Source organism: Ranitomeya imitator, chromosome 4 (assembly GCF_032444005.1).
Source record: "Ranitomeya imitator isolate aRanImi1 chromosome 4, aRanImi1.pri, whole genome shotgun sequence".
Lineage (NCBI taxonomy): Eukaryota > Metazoa > Chordata > Amphibia > Anura > Dendrobatidae > Ranitomeya > Ranitomeya imitator.
This window is the reverse complement of record NC_091285.1, coordinates 578,618,762-578,636,662: the sequence shown is the minus strand read 5'-3', so window position 1 is coordinate 578,636,662 and position 17,901 is coordinate 578,618,762. Positions and strand designations below refer to the sequence as shown.

The window sequence follows — 17,901 nt, the reverse complement described above, 5'->3', positions numbered from 1 at the left end:
AATCCCTGTACAAATATAAACAAGAACACAAGTAACACACATGCATGTTTTCACAATTTTAAAACATACTTTTTTTCACAATTGCGCATCAAAATTTTGAATTTGATTTCTCCAAAACAAAATATAAAGAAACATAGTCTTGTGACATATCAAATGAAAGCCGGTACCGTTCTGAGAAAAATTATGCCTCTCCCAACTCTTTATCTTAATTCTAGCTCGAGATATGATAAAAAATGTAAAGCCATACCAGGCCAAAATCCGCACTTTTTCAAAACTTTAGAAATCTGTAAAAAATTAAATGATGAAGAAAAAAATTCAAAACATTTAATTTGTAATTAACTAAAGTTGTACTTCATAAAAACAAAAAATAAAAAAAATCTAAAGGCGTCAGGTAAAAAAAATATTCATATTTGGATCACTTGATATGGAATGACCCAAACTTGTAACATAGAGGGTACAAACTTCAGCACAAACCATGTGGGTGTGAATCTCAACGCGTTCCTGGAGACTAAGCTCCTTAATCATGACATTCCAAATAACCCATGTATCCCACTTAAATACCCCTATGCAGGTGAACACACCAATAGAATAAGTAATTAATACTACTGGTGTGGGGTGTGGGCATAAAATAGACAAGTGAAGAGATTACCTGACATAGTAATCTCTTAAGACAACATAAACATAGACAAATACACAAGTTTGCAATGGTTATTAACTAGATATTATAGGCATCTTAATAATATATCTAATATCTAGTTATTAACCCCTTCATGACCCAGCCTATTTTGACCTTAAAAACCTTGCCGTTTTTTGCAATTCTGACCAGTGTCCCTTTATGAGGTAATAACTCAGGAACGCTTCAACGGATCCTAGCGGTTCTGAGATTGTTTTTTCGTGACATATTGGGCTTCATGTTAGTGGTAAATTTAGGTCAATAAATTCTGCGTTTGTGAGAAAAACGGAAATTTGGCGTCACGTTGCGTTTGCAGAGCCCCTGATGTGGCTAAACAGTAGAAACCCCCCACAAGTGACCCCATTTTGGAAACTAGACCCCGAAAGGAACTTATCTAGATGTGTGGTGAGCACTTTGAACCCCCAAGTGCTTCATAGAAGTTTATAATGCAGAACCGTGAAAATAATAAATACGTTTTCTTTCCTCAAAAATAATTATTTAGCCCAGAATTTTTTATTTTCCCAAGGGTTACAGGAGAAATTGGACCCCAAAAGTTGTTGTCCAGTTTCTCCTGAGTACGCTGATACCCCATGTGTATCCCCCACTGTTTGGGCACACGTCGGCGCTCGGAATTGAGGGAGCACCATTTGACTTTTTGAATACGAGATTGGCTGGAATCAATGGTGGCGCCATGTTGCGTTTGCAGACCCCTGATGTGCCTAAACAGTGGAAACCCCTCAATTCTACCTCCAACACTAACCCCAACACACCCCTAACCCTAATCCCAACTGTAGCCATAACCCTAATCACACCCCTAACCACAACCCTAATTCCAACCCTAAGGCTATGTGCCCACGTTGCGGATTCGTGTGAGATTTTTCAGCATCATTTTTGAAAAATCCGCGGGTAAAAGGCACTGCATTTTACCTGCGGATTTTCCGCGGATTTCCAGTGTTTTTTGTGCGGATTTCACCTGCGGATTCCTATTGAGGAACAGGTGTAAAACGCTGCGGAATCCACACAAAGAATGGACATGCTGCGGAAAATACAACGCAGCGTTTCCGCGCGGTATTTTCCGCACCATGGGCACAGCGGATTTGGTTTTCCATAGGTTTACATGGTACTGTAAACCTGATGGAACACTGCTGCGAATCCGCAGCGGCCAATCCGCTGCGGATCCGCAGCCAAATCCGCACCGTGTGCACATAGCCTAATTCTAAAGGTATGTGCAAACGCTGCGGAAAACGCTGCGGATCCGCAGCAGTTTCCCATGAGTTTACAGTTCAATGTAAACCTATGGGAAACAAAAATCGCTGTACACATGCTGCGGAAAAACTGCACGGAAACGCAGCGGTTTACATTCCGCAGCATGTCACTTCTTTGTGCGGATTCCGCAGCGGTTTTACAACTGCTCAAATAGAAAATCGCAGTTGTAAAACCGCAGTGAAATGCGCAGAAAAAACGCGGTAAATCCGCCATAAATCCGCAGCGGTTTAGCACTGCGGATTTATCAAATCCGCAGAGGAAAAATCCGCAGAGGAACAGAATACGTGCGCACATACCGAAACCCTAACCCTAACCCTATTCATTTTGGAAGATGGCGGCGCCCAGGGAGAAGACGGACGGACCCCGGCAGGATCGATAAGTATGATGGGGTGGGGGGGAACAATGGGGGGGGGGGGGATGTGTGGATCGTAGCGCGGGAGGGGTGGAACGGAGCACGGGGGGAGGGGGGTGGGGGAAACGGAGCACGGGGGGGTGGAACGGAGCACGGTGGGGGGGGGGTTGTTTCGGAGTGCAGGGGGGGTTATTGGAGCACGGGGGGGGGGTGGGTGATTGGAGCACGGGGGGAGCGGACAAGAGCACGGGGGGAGCGGAGCACAGGACGGAGGGGAGCCGGAGCAGTGTACCGGACAGATCGGAGGGCTGGGGGGACGATCGGTGGGGTGGGGGCACATTAGTGTTTCCAGCCATGGCCGATGATATTGCAGCATCGGCCATGGCTGGATTGTAATATTTCACCAGTTATAATAGGTGAAATATTGCAAATCGCTCTGATTGGCTGTTGAAAGTGAAACTGCCAATCAGAGCGATCGTAGCCACGGGGGGGGGGGGGGGGGGGGGTGAAGCCACCCCCCTGGGCTAAACTACCACTCCCCCTGTCCCTGCAGATTGGGTGAAATGGGAGTTAACCCTTTCACCCGATCTGCAGGGACGCGATCTTTCCATGACGCCACATAGGCGTCATGGGTCGGATTGGCACCGACTTTCATGACGCCTACGTGGCGTGGCGTGGCGTGGCAGAATCTCCACACATATCTTAACCTCTTAGTGACCGGGCCAAATTTTTCAAATCTGACCACTGTCACTTTACGTGTTAATAGCTCTGGAACACTTCAACAGATCTCATTGATTTTGAGATTGTTTTTTAATGACACATTTTAGTTTATGCTAATAGTAAATTTATAGCAATATTTTCTAGGTTTGTTTATTAAAATACCATAAATTTGTCAAAAAATTTCCCAAAGTTAGCAATTTTCAAACTTTGAATGATTATCCGTTTAAGGCTGGGGTCACACTTAACGTATGAAAAAGAGTGTTCTCCGTATGGTCATCCGTGTGTAATGTGTTTGCAATGCGATTGAGATTTTCTCGCATCTATGTATCCGTATGACCAGCGTTATGACATGCGGATGGCTTTACATCTCTCACTGCGTTTCCTCATTGAATTTAATGGCTAAATGAGCTGAAATGAGGAAAATGTGTGCGTATTTGTCGCAAGTTACAAAGATGGTCCGTGTGGTGTCCGAGTTTTTCTCGCACCCATAGGCTTGCATTGGCGAGTATCAGACAATATACGAGTACAATCGCAGCATGCTGTGATTTTACACGTACGTCAAATAAGCCTGAGAAAAAATACGGGGATACGGGGATCGGACCCATAGATTAACACTGGTCTGAGTGCTCCAGACAGTCATACCACATAAAATAGTAATTAAATAAAATTTCCCTCATGTCTGTTTTCCATCAGCACCATTTTTAAAATATCCTTTTATTTTCTTCTGATGTTAGAAGGTTTAAAACTGTGATAGTAATTTTTAATTTTTTAAAGGAAATTTACAAAACGTATTTTTTTAGGGACCTATTAAGTTTTGATGTGACTTTGGGCGACCTACAGTGGGTATGGAAAGTATTGAGACCCCTTTCAATTTTTCACTCTTTGTATAGGCTTGTTTCATTGCAGCCATTTGGTAAATTCAAAAAACAGGATTTTTGGTTGCTTACCGTAAAATCTGTTTCTCGGAGCCTTCATTGGGGGACACAGGAACCATGGGTGTATGCTGCTGCCACTAGGAGGCTGACACTATGCAAATAAAAAGTTAGCTCCTCCTCTGCAGTGTACACCCTACCGACAGGAAGTAGGATATTCAGTTAGTGAGAAAGCAGTAGGAGAAGCAACGTGTAAAAGAGGAATAATAATAATAAACTTTATTCACATAGCGCCAACAAATTCCACGGTGCTCCATAGATTAACAGTTTCAAACACTCAAAGAGTGTTCAAAGAACTCAAACGTATACAGTAAACAGAGCTGTTCAACTTGGGAGGGTGCTGTGTCCCCCAATGAAGGCTCCGAGAAACAGATTTTACGGTAAGCAACCAAAAATCCTGTTTTCTCTATCGCCTTTCATTGGGGGACACAGGAACCATGGGACGTCCCAAAGCAGTCCCTGGGGTGGGAAAAACAGACTTCCATCAGGTCCGAGGACTCACCACTGCTGCCTGCAGGATCCTCTTCCCAGGCTGGAGTCCGCCGTAGTTCGGCGAAACGTGTGGATGGAAGACCAGGTTGCCGCTTTGCAAAGCCGTCGGCAAAAGCCCCGTGACGTACCGCACTGTAAGCGCCGACTGCCCGGGTAGAGTGAGCTTTATCTCAGGAGGAGGCACTCTTGTTCTTGACCCGGTAAGCTTCCAGTAAAGAAACCCGGGACTAGAGCGGGGTCTCTTGGAGGTTGGGATTTGAAGAAAACGATCCCAGGACCGTGAAATGAAGATTTTGTATCTAGAGGGAACAAGTGCCCTGGCCCATGCGTCCTCTACGGAGGAGACCCAGACGTCCCTGAGGAACAGAAGATGGTTGCCCAGCCTGAGAAACGGGCTGGGGTCTAGTCGTGGGTCATGCCTAGGTGGAACTTCCAGTCCTGGACCTGGATAATCCGCCTTAGGAGTAGCGGGCACGCCAGGAAAGAGTGAGACGAAGAATACCTTCTTCTCTTAACGTGCCTGTGGCCTCCGCTGTTGCGAAGAGGAATCTGATGCCGCGAAACTACGAAAAAGGTCGAAAAGACCGAAGTAGTCGCCTAAGGGAAAGTGGGCGAGGTCTGGAGAAGGGGACTGGTGCCGCCAGTGGCGTCCTTAATAATTTGGTCCAGCTTGGAACCGAAAGGACGTGAACCTTGAAAAGACAGGCTCGTAAGGGACTTCTTTGATGACTCTTGAGCCAAACAGTGCGACGGCTGGCAACAACATCACTGGGCGCCTGAGCGGCAGAAGACGCGACGTCCAGGGAACCAATTATTCCCCTGCGTGAGTAATCTGGGTGGCAAGTTCCGCCAGCCGGCCTGATGGAGCTCCAGCTTGAATGCCCCAACGGAGTTGTTTAGCCCCTCAGATACAGACTTTGAAACCCAAGTGGAAGCCAAAGTCGGGCATTGGGATGATGCGGCAGGTTTCGAAAGCCGACTTCACGAAGGATTCCATGATCCAATCGATGGAATCTTTCAGAGCCGCCCCACCGGACAGTATAAGGACTGTGTTGGTGGCAAGTCTAGCAGCCGACGGATCCACAGGGGGAGAGGTCGTTCTCTAACGCCTCTCAATCCGGTTGGCAATGAGATCCGGAGGAAAGAGATTATGAGACTCCAAGACGCTTGTCTCATTGAGAACGTCTGGTCGAATTCGCTCTTTCTCTGGCCAGAAGCTCCTCGAATTCAGGATGAGGAGCCAATACCTTGGGAGGTAGTTTAGACCGTCTAAACGAAACCGCCTGATCTGCGGGTTTCGTAGAGGAATCTTTGATGCCACAGGTCTGATTGGTCGCTCCAATGAGGCTTTGAACCATATCCCTCATGTTAGCGATTTGGTTCGAACCCGGCCCCAAATTATCCTCCGAAGGCGCATCAGAGAAAACCTCGCCTGACTCCGGGGGGAAAGGCCAGGGGGAAGTCGACCACAGAGAAGGACTGTGGGGCGAAGTGGACCGAGAAGAGAACTCAGACCAGCGTTCCTGTCTGGATCTTTCGCGGCCTGTATTAGAAGTCTCGGACGGAGCTTCTTGCGACCCGCTGGCTACTACGGAAGTCTGTAGGGGCAACCGATCTAGCACGGACACAAGGGTCTGGGACACCCGTGTGAGATCCGCTACTGATAGAGTGGCAGGGGGGGGGGGGGGGTCCTGGGCGGTGAGCATAATGTGGATTGCTGCAGGCCTGCCTGAGAAAAGGTAGGAGGCCGGAAGCGAACTCCCGTAAAAATATACCGAACGGGTCCGAGCAAAAATTCAGAAGGGAAGAGTATCAGTCTGCGGTGCAGAGCTACTCACGGCAGACGCTGCGGTGGGCATAAGGCGAACACGCAAAGTGTTAGACTAAGGCAGAAGAGGGAGAACAAAAGCGACTTCCCTTAAGATTAGACATGGCGATGAAGAAGCCAGAAGGTTAGTACTCACGACAGGTGATGGATGGAAAGCTGCACCTCATGATGTGGATGGTCCTTAACGCAGGGGTGCAGGCAGACAGAGCAGACTTCTGGGACACTCTTCTGTCCAGGACCGGCTGCAATGCTGAGCCGCAAGGGATGAGGACGCCAGGCTATGCGCTTTGAGGAGCCAGCGCAAAGCGGTCCTGGTGCCGAAAAACCACTTCAGGGGCGCAGGAGAAAGTGGGCGGGGCTAACCGCCAGGATGGCGCTGGTGGGCGGGGCTCACCGACTTGAACCAGTCGGGCGGGAGAAAAGCCCGCCTGATGTAAGGAGGAAGTGGCGGAGTCGCGGCCGGAAGTAGGCCCCGGGGGAAGCCGGGGCCTAAATTAGAGGCCGGCGTCCACCGGTGCAAGACCGCGGCGCCGGAGCTGTGCGCCGCGGGTATGAAGCGGCGGGGCAGCCTGGGACAAAGGCATCGCGGCCGCAGAGAGCGGCCGGAGAAGCGTGGCTGCAGGGGCCCGAAGCGGCCTGCAAATGCCGCCGCGCTGGCAAAGATGGCAGGGGAGCCGCCACGCTGGCACAGATGGCGCTAAGGGCGGCCGGAACGTACGGTCGCAGGGGCCAGAAGCGGCGCGGCGGCCTGCAAACGCCGCCGCGCTGGCACAGATGGCAGGGGAGCCGCCGCGCTGGCACAGATGGCAGGGGAGCCGCCGCGCTGGCACAGATGGCGCTAAGGGCGGCCGGAATCGTACGGTCGCAGGGGCCAGAACAGGAAGCAGAACGGCCGCAGCTATGGAAGCGGCGCGGCAGACAGAAAAGCACGGCCGCCGTGCGGTAAAGGGATCTCGGCCCGTGCGCGCGGATAAAAAGGCCCCTGCAACTGCGTGCAGCTGCCCGTGCAAACGGGCGACGACCAGTGGGATCCCCCCCTTAGAAGATCTGTATGGGGTGGGATGGAATGGGGAAAATACTCACCTTAAATATCCCACGTCGTTACTAACCTGAAGAGGAATGAGACGTCCAGGGAGCTGATGGACGTCCTCGTCTCCGCAACCGACAGGCTCTGGTGGGCGAGTGGGTGGGGGACGGAGCCAGGACCGGACTTCTAAGCACGCTTGTGTGCTAGGATCTTGGTCCTGGTGAGGGATCTATGAGGATACGGGGTGGCAGTACACGCCGTACTCATAGTCCGCACTGTGGGACTACAGGTGTGACTGTTCACCCTGTATCCCTCTGGAAAAACCTGAAAAGAAACGACGCACATTGAGGTAGATAAGGGTCTAATGAAAGACCCGTGTCCACCTCCTACTGACACTAAGCTAAACTGAATATCCTACTTCCTGTCGGTAGGGTGTACACTGCAGAGGAGGAGCTAACTTTTTATTTGCATAGTGTCAGCCTCCTAGTGGCAGCAGCATACACCCATGGTTCCTGTGTCCCCCAATGAAAGGCGATAGAGAAAAGTTCATTTTTTTTCTCATTAATGTACACTCTGCACCCCATCTTGACTGAAAAAAAAAAGAAATGTAGAAATTTGTGCAAATTTATTAAAAAAGAAATACTGAAATACCACACGGTCATAAGTATTCAGACCCTTTGTTCAGTATTGAGTAGAATCACCCTTTTGAGCTAGTACAGCCGTGAGTCTTCTTGGGAATGATGCAACAAGTTTTTCACACCTGGATTTGGGGATCCACTGCCATTCTTCCTTGCAGATCCTCTTAAAAGTCAGGGGTCTTCTTATACGCCATGTGTCGTCTTATAGGGCGGGTGACCAATGTTCTTATGGTGGAGCGGTCCCGATGACGAAGAGAGGGGGCGTCTCAGAGGGAAGGTGTAAGTGGAATATCCCCCATTACCTCATTGTAAGGGCTTGTTTCCATTTGCGAGAAACACGTCCGTGTCTCGCATGTGGAAACGAAGCTCTGGTGCCGGCACTCCAGAGCGGAGCGTGCAGCCGCATAGCAACACATGCAGCCGCACGCTCCGCTCCGGAGTGCCGGCACCAGAGCTTCGTTTCCAAATGTGAGACACGGACGTGTTTCTCGCCAGTGGAAACAAGCCCTAACAGTGATGCTCTCTGTGCTGGGGGGCGGCGTCGGCGGCTCCTCTATGTGCAGCGTGGGGGCTGTGTTCTGGCGGCGTTTCTCTGTGCAGCATCGGGGCTCCGCCGGCATTTCCTCAAAGCCCGGAGGCACCGGCAGCTTCATTGCGGAGATGCGGTGGCCTCCGGGAAAATGGCTGCTGGGGGTGGTGCATGCTCAGATTCAGATCTCGTCTCCCGAGATCTCGGGACGAGATCTGAATCTGAGCATGCGCCGCACCCAGCGGCCATTTTCCCGGAGGACACCGCAGCGCAGCAATGGAAATGCCCTGATGCTGCACAGAGATACGCCGACGCTGCCCCCCCAGTATAGAGAGCATCGCTCTTCCCAGTGAGACGCCCCCTCTCTTCGTCATCGGGACCACTCTTCCCCACCCACCATATGCACCCACCCTATAAGACGAGACCCGGCGTATAAGATGACCCCTGGCTCTTAAGAAGATTTTCAGGGGTTAAAAGGTCGTCTTATATGCCGGAAAATACGGTACTTTGTTTCATCCTTCACAGATCTTATTGTAAAGATCTTTTTTTAAATTGTATAGTAAGTAAAATTGCATAATAATCATCTGATATATTTTTATAAATATCTTTGTTGCTGTTGATTTGTTACATGTTTATGTTGTTTTAAGAGATTACTATGTCAGGTAATCTCTTCACTTGTCTATTTTATGCCCACACCCCACACCAGTAGTATTTATTACTTATTCTATTGGTGCGTTCAACGACCTAGGGGTATTTAAGTGGGATACATGGGTTATTTGGAATGTCATGATTAAGGAGATTAGTCTCCAGGAATGCGCTGAGATTCACACCCACATGGCTTGTGCTGAAGTTTGTATCCTCTATGGTACAAGTTTGTGAATAAAGAAATTTTATCTTCATGATTTCGGTGGAGCTGGACATTTTTCTACTTTTGGACTTTATACGTTTGGACACAGCGGGTCTGTGCTCCCGAAGTTCAACTAATGTATTACAGGTGAGCTGGTTTATTTCTCTTATCCTATAATGTATAAATCAAAAGGATTATGGAATATAAAGAGAGTCAGGGACAAGACCTTGATCCAGTTCACCATACAGAATAGACCTATAAAACATAGTAAAATATATATATATAAAAAAAAAAGATAGCTGGCCTACCAGAAGGAAATCCAGCTCTCTATACACAGGGTACACAGGACTTCGGAGATCTCCAGACTCCACCCTGATGTTCTAATGGATTAAAAAGCAGAAATCAAATGGTTTAAAGGGAAAAAAAATGCAAAAATGCAAATAATACACAGCACTTTTTGTTTCTAAATACTGAATATCCAAGACATACCAGAGTAGAAGCAGAAGTCAAAGGTGGAATGTGAAGGATGCTGTCTACTCCATTCCACATAAAGTCCACCGTGACGTTGGTTTGCGATTCTATAACAAGGTTATCCACTGTAGTGGGGCTAAATAAATCATAACAAGCAAATCCTCTTGTTTGCATCTAGGAAAGAAAAAAAAGTTTGAGTAGAGTTAATTATTTTTACAGGTCTATGTAAGTGAATGATCCCTGTCTTACAGTATAGCAGATAATATGTTAATGTTCTCATATCCAGAGGCCATGGATATCACTGATCAGCTGGAACATGAAAACCACTAACATGTAAAGTGGATAGCATATGGCATCCCATCAGATTGTCACCTGTGAAAGGATGAACGATACAAGTGCTTCCTACTAAATTAGAATATGATCAAAAAGTTAATTTCAGTTCTTCAATACAAAAAGTGAAACTCATTATAGAGTCATTACAAGCAGAGTGATCTATTTCAAGTGTTTATTTCTGTTAATATTAAGGATTATGGCTTACAGCCAATGAAAACCCAAAAGTCATTATCTCAGTAAATTAGAATCATTAACAAAAAACACCTGCAAAGGCTTCCTAAGTGTTTAAAAAGGTCCCTTAGTCTGTTTCAGTAGGCTCCACAATCATGGGGAAGACTGCTGACTTGACATGTGTCCAGATGGCAGTCATTGACACACTCCACAAGGAGGGTAAGGCTACTTTCACACATCAGGTTTTTTGTTTCAGGCACAATCCGGCAAGTTTTGAAAAAAAAAAGGATCCTTTTTTTACGCCGGATCCATTTTTTTTTTTGTCATAGAGTTGTATTAGCGCCGGATTGCGCCTGATGGGCAGAAGTTTCATCCGTTTTTTTCCGGATCCGTCCAAATAGTCATTTCCGGCAGACAGAGAAAATGTCCATAGGAATGTTTTTTTGCCGGCGAAAAGAGCGCACAGTGACGGAGCCGGCCAAAAACGTGTGAAACGGACATGTGAACCGATGAATCCGGCCTATGGATCCGGTTTTCCAAGCATTTCCCATACAAATCATGCACATTTGCCGTTTTGGGGTCTCTCTCTCTCCCCGAAACAGGAAGTTATCACCAGGTTAAAAAACAAATACCGGATCCAGCTAAAAAACGGATCCGGCGCATCAGTTTTTCACTATTTGCGCCGGATCCGTTTTTTTTTTTAAATTTGCCAGATTCTGCCTGAAACAAAAAATCTGATGTGTGAAAGTAGCCTAAGCCACAAATGGTCCGTGCTAAAGAGGTTGTCTGTTCACAGAGTGCTGAATCCAAGCATATTAATGGAAGGTTGAGTGGAAGGAAAAAAGTGTGGTAGAAAAAGGTGCACAAGCAACTAGGATAACAGCAGGATTGAAAGGATTGTTAAGAAAAGGCCATTTGCAAATTTCGGGGAGATTCCCAAGGAGTGGACTGCTGCTGGAGTCATTGCTTCAAGAGCCACCGCACACAGACGTATCCAGGACATGGGCTACAAGTGTCACATTCCTTTTGTCAAGCCACTCATGACCAATAGACAACACCAGAAGCGTCTTAGGCTAGTTTCACATTTGCGGTTAAGTCCGCAGCGTATCGTCCGCAACCGCATGCAAAAACGCATGCAAACGTCTGGTGAAGCAGCGTTTATTATCCGCATTAGCTTACACATGATGGTTAAAAAAACGCAGCATTTACATGCGTTTTACATGTGTTTGCGCTTTTTATACGCATGCGTTTGGTATTTCCAGGAGGGTGTGTCTTTAATGGGCATATCTTAATCAGTTCCTGGACATGCGCAGTCCGAAGTATGCAAGCGCATCAAACGCATGCGTACGCAAAGACATGTGTACGCATGCGTTCCCATAGACAGTAATGCATTTTTTTGCCGCAATCCTTGCGCTAACAACCGCATACGTTTCTAGGCGGAAAATTGACGCCTCTAAAATTACTACATGCTGCGTTTACTGCGCCAAACCGCAGACGACGAATCGACGCATGCGTCGTCAAACGCGGCAAAACGCAACCGATTGCAGACACATGCGTCCCTAATGTTAAATATAGGAAAACACAACGCATGCGGATAATTGCGGAAGAAACGCTGCAGACACAACCGCAAATGTGAAACCGGCCTTACCTGGGCCAAGGAGACAAAGGACCTGGACTGTTGCTCAGTGGTCCAAGGTGTTCAGCCGACTACCAAGAAATTTTAGAGCATTTCATGCTTCCCTCTGCCAACAAGCTTTTTGGAGATGGAAATTTCATTCTCCAGCAGGACCTGGCACCTGTCCACACTGCCAAAAGTGTCAATACCTGGTTTAAAAACAACAGTATCACTGTGCTTGATTGGCCAGCAAACTCGCCTGGCCATAACCCCATAGAGAATCTATGGGTATTGGTCAAGAGGAAGATGAGAGACACCAGACCCAACGATGCAGACGAGCTGAAGGCTGCTATCAAAGCAACCTGGGCTTCCATAACACCTCAGCAGTGCCACAGGCTGATCACCTCCATGCCACGCCGCATTGATGCAGTAATTGATGCAAAAGGAGCCCCGACCAAGTACTGAGTGTATTTAATGAATATACATTTCAGTAGGCCAACATTTCGGATTTTAAAAATTCATTTTTAATAAAGTATTCTAATTTACTGAGATAATGACGTTTGGGTTTTCACTAGCTGTAAGCCATAATCATCAACATTAACAGAAATAAACACTTGAAATAGATCACTATTTGTAATGACTCTATATAATGAGTTTCCCATTTTGTATTGAAGAACTGAAATAAATTAACTTTCACGATTTTCTAATTTTGTGAGAAGCACCTGTATCAGGCAGCGCAAATACAAATAGTTTTAGAGGTTAATATGTCGGAAGCTGGAAAAGTGGTCAATGGTAAGGCTCTGAGCAACTTTGACAAGGGCGATATTATGATGTTAGAGAACTGAGTCATCTCCAAAATGGCAGGTCATTTGGGATGGCATCTCCTTGTTATCAACTTACAAAATTGATCCAAGGAAGAAGTGGTGAATTGGCAATAGAACCATGGGGGCATAAGGCTCATTGGTGTGCATGAGGACTTAAGGCTAGTCCATCTGCTCTGATCCCAAAGATCCACTGTAGGATTCACTAGTGGAAAAGTTACTGCTGACTATGCCTGAAAGAGGTCATTACTTTCCATGCATTACAGCTCATAAGGTTAAATAAGCACAGACCAGTCAGAGTGCACAAGCTGACCCCTGAGTCACTTCCAAAAGCAACTACAATTTGGCACGAGTATCAGAAAGGGACTGTAGAGCATTATAGAGCATAGCCTAGTCTGAAAAAGTCAGTTAACTAAAGAGTCTGGGTACGTGCACACATTTTGCTTTAACAGCAAAAAAAAAAAATCTGCTACAAAACTAGAGTGATGGCAGGAAAAATCCTGAGCAAAATAAACACATTTGCACGCATTATTTTCTCGTTCATTTGAATGGATGAAAAAAACACTGCAAAAATGCTGAAAGAATTGACCTGCTGCAGATTTATTATGCCCCCCCCCCCCAAAAAAAAAAAAAGAACTTTGATGGTTCAAATCTGCAAGGAAAAAATAAGTAGCGTATGCATGAGATTTCAAAAATGTTATTCACCTTTCTGGTTCTGTAAAATGCTGCATTTTTTTCATGGTAAAAATGCAGCATGTGAACAAGTCCTTAGACTCTTCTTCCAAATTTCCAGATTTCGATCTGATTAATCATCAGTTACACGGGTTTGAGCAGTATATGCCTCGTTAGGTCAGAGCTACACAAAAGAAAGCTATCCTCCATTCCACAGGTGATTTTAATGTTATGGCTGATCAGTGTTTAGCCATAGGAATGGCTTATTATTTTTGTGTTGGGCGCTGATTTTTAAGCTGCATGGAAGCCTGACAATAACAATGAGCAGAAATGAAGCTAAAGTAATTGGCTAAGTGTAAAATATACTCCGAACCACACACTTACTGCAGAAGAATGGTGTCGTTCCTTGTGGGATTTCTTCAGCGCTTCCAGACTTGGAAAAGAGGATTTGTCAGTTGTTGGACCTGTAATTAACAACAATGGGTCTACAGACAGCAGTACCTGTGTATATAGCAGTCTGCTCAGCTTTTACAGTCACACAGCCCTGCAGACATGTAGAAAGTCAGCATCAACCTTTATGTCTGTCTCCAGGAAAACATGGAGGAAAATTATTAAAGGCTTTAATCATTCTCTGGTGTCGAAACGCTAAACATTATGCTATAGCAGCGCTAACATATGAGACCTTTTACTTCTCATGATGCTTTTGAAAAGGGGCAATAAAAGTGGTGCGGAACTAGGAGACTAAGCTAAAAGAGGACAACTGAATAACTACAATGTATGCCAGGATTTGGCACAACTTTATACCTGCTCATAAGAGGTGTAAATGTTTATTTCGGGCCCATGGAGAGTCCAAGATGTGTCAGATTTACATAACATGTTATATTGCAAGATTACGCTATAATTCTTCTATGTACTGTATATCCAGATGTGCAAAGCAGATATCCCGGGAGGGCGATGATCGTCTGCAGCCTTCAGGTGACTGGAACAGGACGTCATCAAATGCACTTCTAAGGAGGTCCCATTCCAGTCACCTGCCAACAGAAGAATAGAAGCGACTTATTGGTTTTATTTCAAGTAGCATTAAGAGGGACTAGATCTTAGCTGTCCACATTGTGCCAGATTCCATTTTATAAATGGAGGCAAGTGAACTCGCCAGCAGTAACTATTGCACTAACCCGAGCATGTCACCATATAGAAGCTCATTCCTGTGATCTCATTCCTGCTGGTTTTGATAGAATCTGCTCCAAGCCAACAGGTATTTTCCAAATCTGTGCTGTCACAGCGTACCCACAGCTGAGGAAGGACCTCCACTGGTTTTCCATCCCCAAACCGCGCCATGTTGGGATTGTGTGTCAAAGCATAGCCGGAAATGAGTTGCCTAAAGAGAAAGACTAGGGTTAACCTTTGTAAAGTTAGTGTATCTGGTGCCAAATTGTACTTTTTTTTGGAGAATCTAAAATTTATATATATATATATATATATATATATATATATATTTTATCACACTTTGACATGATGTAAAGCAGTCAGTGTACAGCTTGTATGACAGTGTAATTTCAGTGTGCCCTCTAAATAACGCAGCCTTTAACGTCCAAATTGCTGGCAACCAAAGTGAGTACACCCCTAAGTGAAAATTGACCAATAATGCCCAATTTGTCATTTTTCCTCAAGAGTGTCATACGACTCATTAGTGTTACAAGGTCTCAGGTGTAAATGGGGAGCAGGTATGGTAAATTTGGTGTTATCGCTCTCACATTCTCTCATACTGGTCACTGGAAGTTCAACATGGTGCCTCATTGCAAAAAACTCTTGAGGATCTGAAGAAAAAAAAAAAAAAGAATTGTTACTCTATATAAAGATGGCCTAGGCTGTAAGAAGATTGCTGGCACCCTGACACTGAGCTGCAGCACGGTGGCCGAGACCATACAGCGGTTTAGCAAGACAGGTTCCACTGAGAACAGGCCTCACCATTGTCGACGAAATAAGTTGAGTGCACGTGCTCAGCTTCATATCCAGATGTTCTTGAGACCTCTATGGTTACCGATGCCGGCCTGCTGTGAGCGCCACCCTGTGGTCGGCGCTCATACCAAGCCTGTAATTCAGCTACATAGGAGCGATCTGATGATCACTGCTATGTAGCAGAGCCGATAAGGCTATGCCAGCTTCTAGCCTCCCATGGAGGCTATTGAAGCATGGCAAAAGTTAAAAAAAAAAGTTTTAAAAAAATATGAAAAAAAAAATATATATAAAAGTTTAAATCACCCCCCTTTCGCCCCATTCAAAATAAAACAATAAAAAAAACCTACACATATCTGGTATCGCCGCGTTCAGAATCGCCCAATCTATCAATAAAAAAAGGATTAACCTGATTGCTCAACAGCCTAGCGAGAAGAAGAAAAAAAAATCGAAAATGCCAGAATTACGCTTTTTTGGTCGCCGCGACATTGCATTAAAATGTAATAACGGGCGATAAAAAGAACGTTATCTGCACCAAAGTGGTATCATTAAAAACGTCAGCTCGGCACGCAAAAAATAAGCCCTCACCTGACCCCAGATCATGAAAAATGGAGACGCTACGGGTATTGGAAAATTGCGCAATTTATTTATTTATTTTTTTTTTTTTAGCAAAGTTTGGAATTTTTTTTTACCACTTAGATAAAATGCAACCTAGACATGTTTGGGGTCTATGAACTCGTAATGACCTGGAGAGTCAAAATGTCAGGTCAGTTTTAGCATTTAGTGAACCTAGCAAAAAAAGCCAAACAAAAAACCAGTGTGGGATTGCACTTTTTTTTTGCAATTTCACCACACTTGGAATTTTTTTCCCCTTTTCTAGTACATGACATGCTAAAACCAATGATGTCGTTGAAAAGTGCAACTTGTCCCGCAAAAAATAAGCCCTCACATGGCCACATTGACGGAAAAATAAAAAAAAGTTATGGCTCTGGGAATGAGGGGAGCTAAAAACGAGAACGCAAAAACGGAAAAGGGCAAGGTCGTGAAGGGGTTAATGCCTGTGTGTTGAGTTATTTATTTAGATGACTCACCAAATTTACATTTTTATACGAGATGTACATGGACTACTTTATCAAAGTGTCATATCTTTTCATGGGACAACACTGAAGATACAATATTTACAGAAATGTGAGCTGTGCATTCACTTTTTTGACCGTATACGTTATAGGATAACTGTTAGTAGAAGCAGCGCTCATCCGAAAGTGCTTTGCGGATTCCCATACACATGAATAGTCAGCCAACCCTTCAGAGCACAATAGCACAAAGCCTGGCGATGTCCATATATGCATGGAAGCCATTCTTTTCTCAGATTACATAGGAGCAGGACAGCGCCAAGCTTTGGCAATTGCAAATATCCATCCAGTGGTTATTTAGTAACCTGCACTACATGGCAGTCACCTAAATCTTCCACGAGCAAGAAAACACACTATAAAGCTTCCTTGTCTGAACGTGGATGACAGGTACCTGGCTTGCATAGATGACACAGGCAGCGGAGCACTGGATTTTTCTACTGAGAGATTGAATGAGTGGCTGTCACTCGTCTTGGATTCTTCCATGACATCTTCCTCTAGCTTTAAAGCCTGCAAGCCAAGAGTTGCATCTGTCACATTTAGGTCTTCCAAGGGGTTTTTAGCTTTGCAATTTACATATGACTGGTCAGAGAAGTGGTATATGAGTATATCAAGTACATACACCAGATAACGGGAACAATACAAGCCCAGCACCAGCACAACAATATCCAATAAAATTAGGCTATTTTATTCAAATCTGACCTTCAAGGCTCGTCATCATGGGTTGCTATCCAAGCAATTTGCTGGATGTCGACCGCACTCATCTTTACGAACTTACCTTGTATCCCACTGAGAGATACATTATATCAGACATAATTATACCTTGTAAAGAGAAGCACAATCAGTGTTTTATACCTTTCTCTCCATCACAAAAGCCATTCCATGCCCGCTCCAGAAACTCTCCAATGATTGGCACTGGCCAGGACTGACCAAGTGGACCTGAAGATCATCCTTATGGGAAATAAGAAGGGGGGAGAAGAAAATGTAATCTCATCTACAAGTCATTCAGATGTAAAGATGGCCACGGGCATTACGGATCACAGCAGATCCTGACAGCTGCATTTGGATCTATTAAGGATAGGGCTTCACGGCGACATGTGTCACACAATACGCAAATCGCAGTGCTGCATCGCGATATGACATCTAATGATTTCCTATGGCATCACACTGCAAACTGCAACAGAGACGCAGGTTTCCAAATATGCTGCATTTCTGTTGTGGGTCACACTATAGACTCACGTGACAACATCGCCAAATAAGAGAAGTCGCGCTCACATCTGACTTGCATTGAAGCCTTTTTTCATACAGCAAAATCACAGCAACTTGTTGAGAATTGGTCTCATGACATATTGCCCTGTAGCCCCCCAAGCCTAAATGTTTCCACAACCCCAATAACTGTGACACTTAAAGGGAACTTTACTGTTAGGG

General features: G+C 45.5%; 1 protein-coding gene across 4 annotated transcripts in view; it reads right to left on the bottom strand.

The window, feature by feature from the left end:
- Positions 1 to 17,901, bottom strand: part of ZWILCH (zwilch kinetochore protein) — a 106,336-nt gene that overhangs the window by 46,316 nt on the left and 42,119 nt on the right. For all 4 annotated transcript variants that reach the window (XM_069766398.1, XM_069766401.1, XM_069766399.1 and 1 more), the window contains 6 exons: positions 17,329 to 17,424; positions 16,868 to 16,983; positions 14,563 to 14,765; positions 13,772 to 13,851; positions 9,794 to 9,949; positions 9,613 to 9,684 (listed from right to left, as the gene is read on the bottom strand). In XM_069766398.1, the coding sequence (XP_069622499.1) occupies positions 9,613 to 9,684; positions 9,794 to 9,949; positions 13,772 to 13,851; positions 14,563 to 14,765; positions 16,868 to 16,983; positions 17,329 to 17,424 (723 nt within the window). The remainder of the gene's footprint in view (positions 1 to 9,612; positions 9,685 to 9,793; positions 9,950 to 13,771; positions 13,852 to 14,562; positions 14,766 to 16,867; positions 16,984 to 17,328; positions 17,425 to 17,901) is intronic.